Consider the following 1275-nt stretch of genomic DNA (forward strand, 5'->3'; position numbering starts at 1 on the left):
ATCTGTGCGTAAGAACGGTTCTTGCATGAGGCCCATTCTTTGTCTTATGGATGTCCACACGTCTCCACCTGTCCCCATTTGCAGTGTCATAAAAAGTACCACYAAGTGATACTTGAGTAAAAGTGCAAGTATCTTACCATTTTGTTTCTACCTGTTTCCTCTTTTCCAATCAGTTCTACCCGTCTCAACCTGTCCGTTGTTGTCCCCAACATTTTTGTACCTGTCCCCACTTATTACTACTTGTTTCCATATGTCCCCATCTGGTTGTGTCTCTGACTGTGTCTAAATGTTTCTAAGTGTCTCCTTCACCTGTCTCTGTCCACAGGACCTGGTTAAGAGTCACCTGATGCTGGCGGTCCGTGAGGAGGTGGAGCTTCTGAGGGAGCAGATCAGAGAGCTGCAGGAGAAGAACCAGCAGCTGGAGAGAGAGAACCACATCCTGAGAGCGCTAACACACAACTACACAATGTCTACACAACACAACAACAACGCAGCATTCATGTGACATGACTAACTACTGCGAAACACCACACTCCATCTGATCAACAAAGTTTGTGATGTAACACAAAATAACAGTACACACCTAAACAAGTGCTTTCTGCTCAGCTGATTGTCAAAGTAACAGGTTTAAACAGGACAGGAGCCTGGACACTACGACAACAGCTGTGACTGTAACAACGAAGAGTAGAGTGTAAGAAATTAATGAAGTCTAACTAAAATAAAACAGACTGGTGTGTTTAATTGAATGTATGACAGAACTTGTTGTGTTTTCTCTGAATGTGTTTTAGAATTTGCAACCATGAGAGTCTTCATCCGTCTGTAACACAGTGGTGTTATCATAGTGTAGGGTAGCYGTGTCCTGCATGTACTTGTGCTCGGACACACCAAAACTTTTATTCTCTTATAGTGAGGCGTGTTTTGTTGATTTGTARGGGGTCGTTGACATTTTAAAAACTGATACTGCTTTTCAGCTTCAGTTTCAGCAGGTGTCTAATTTCTTTCCCCCAAAATAAACAAGTATTTTGGAGAAAAATCCTTCCATCCAGCTGTATTGAAACCCCAGTTTCTGCAGAAGCAACAACATAGCATAATGCTGCCACCACCATCTAAAACACAGGGTGTTTTAGGCAACCKACAGCCGTGTTTCTGCATCAAGTATGACTTTTTTAACTGTGGCCCAAAAGTTCAACATTGAGTTTATCAGACATTTTTACACAATTTCTCAAACTCATTAATCAGAAGCCTGGGAGCTTGTATGTACTGTATGTGTATATA

The 1275-nt window shown here is 41.9% G+C and overlaps 1 protein-coding gene across 1 annotated transcript in view; it reads left to right on the forward strand.

The window, feature by feature from the left end:
* zgc:153012 (TSC22 domain family protein 4) overlaps positions 1 to 750 on the forward strand; it is an 18814-nt gene extending 18064 nt beyond the window's left edge. Inside the window, exon 5 of the mRNA XM_014027805.1 lies at positions 326 to 750. Within this exon, the coding sequence (XP_013883259.1) occupies positions 326 to 505 (180 nt within the window). The 3' untranslated portion in view covers positions 506 to 750. The remainder of the gene's footprint in view (positions 1 to 325) is intronic.
* Positions 751 to 1275: the final 525 nt, after the last annotated feature.

The sequence above is a fragment of the Austrofundulus limnaeus genome, unplaced genomic scaffold, assembly GCF_001266775.1.
Source record: "Austrofundulus limnaeus strain Quisiro unplaced genomic scaffold, Austrofundulus_limnaeus-1.0 Scaffold685, whole genome shotgun sequence".
Lineage (NCBI taxonomy): Eukaryota > Metazoa > Chordata > Actinopteri > Cyprinodontiformes > Rivulidae > Austrofundulus > Austrofundulus limnaeus.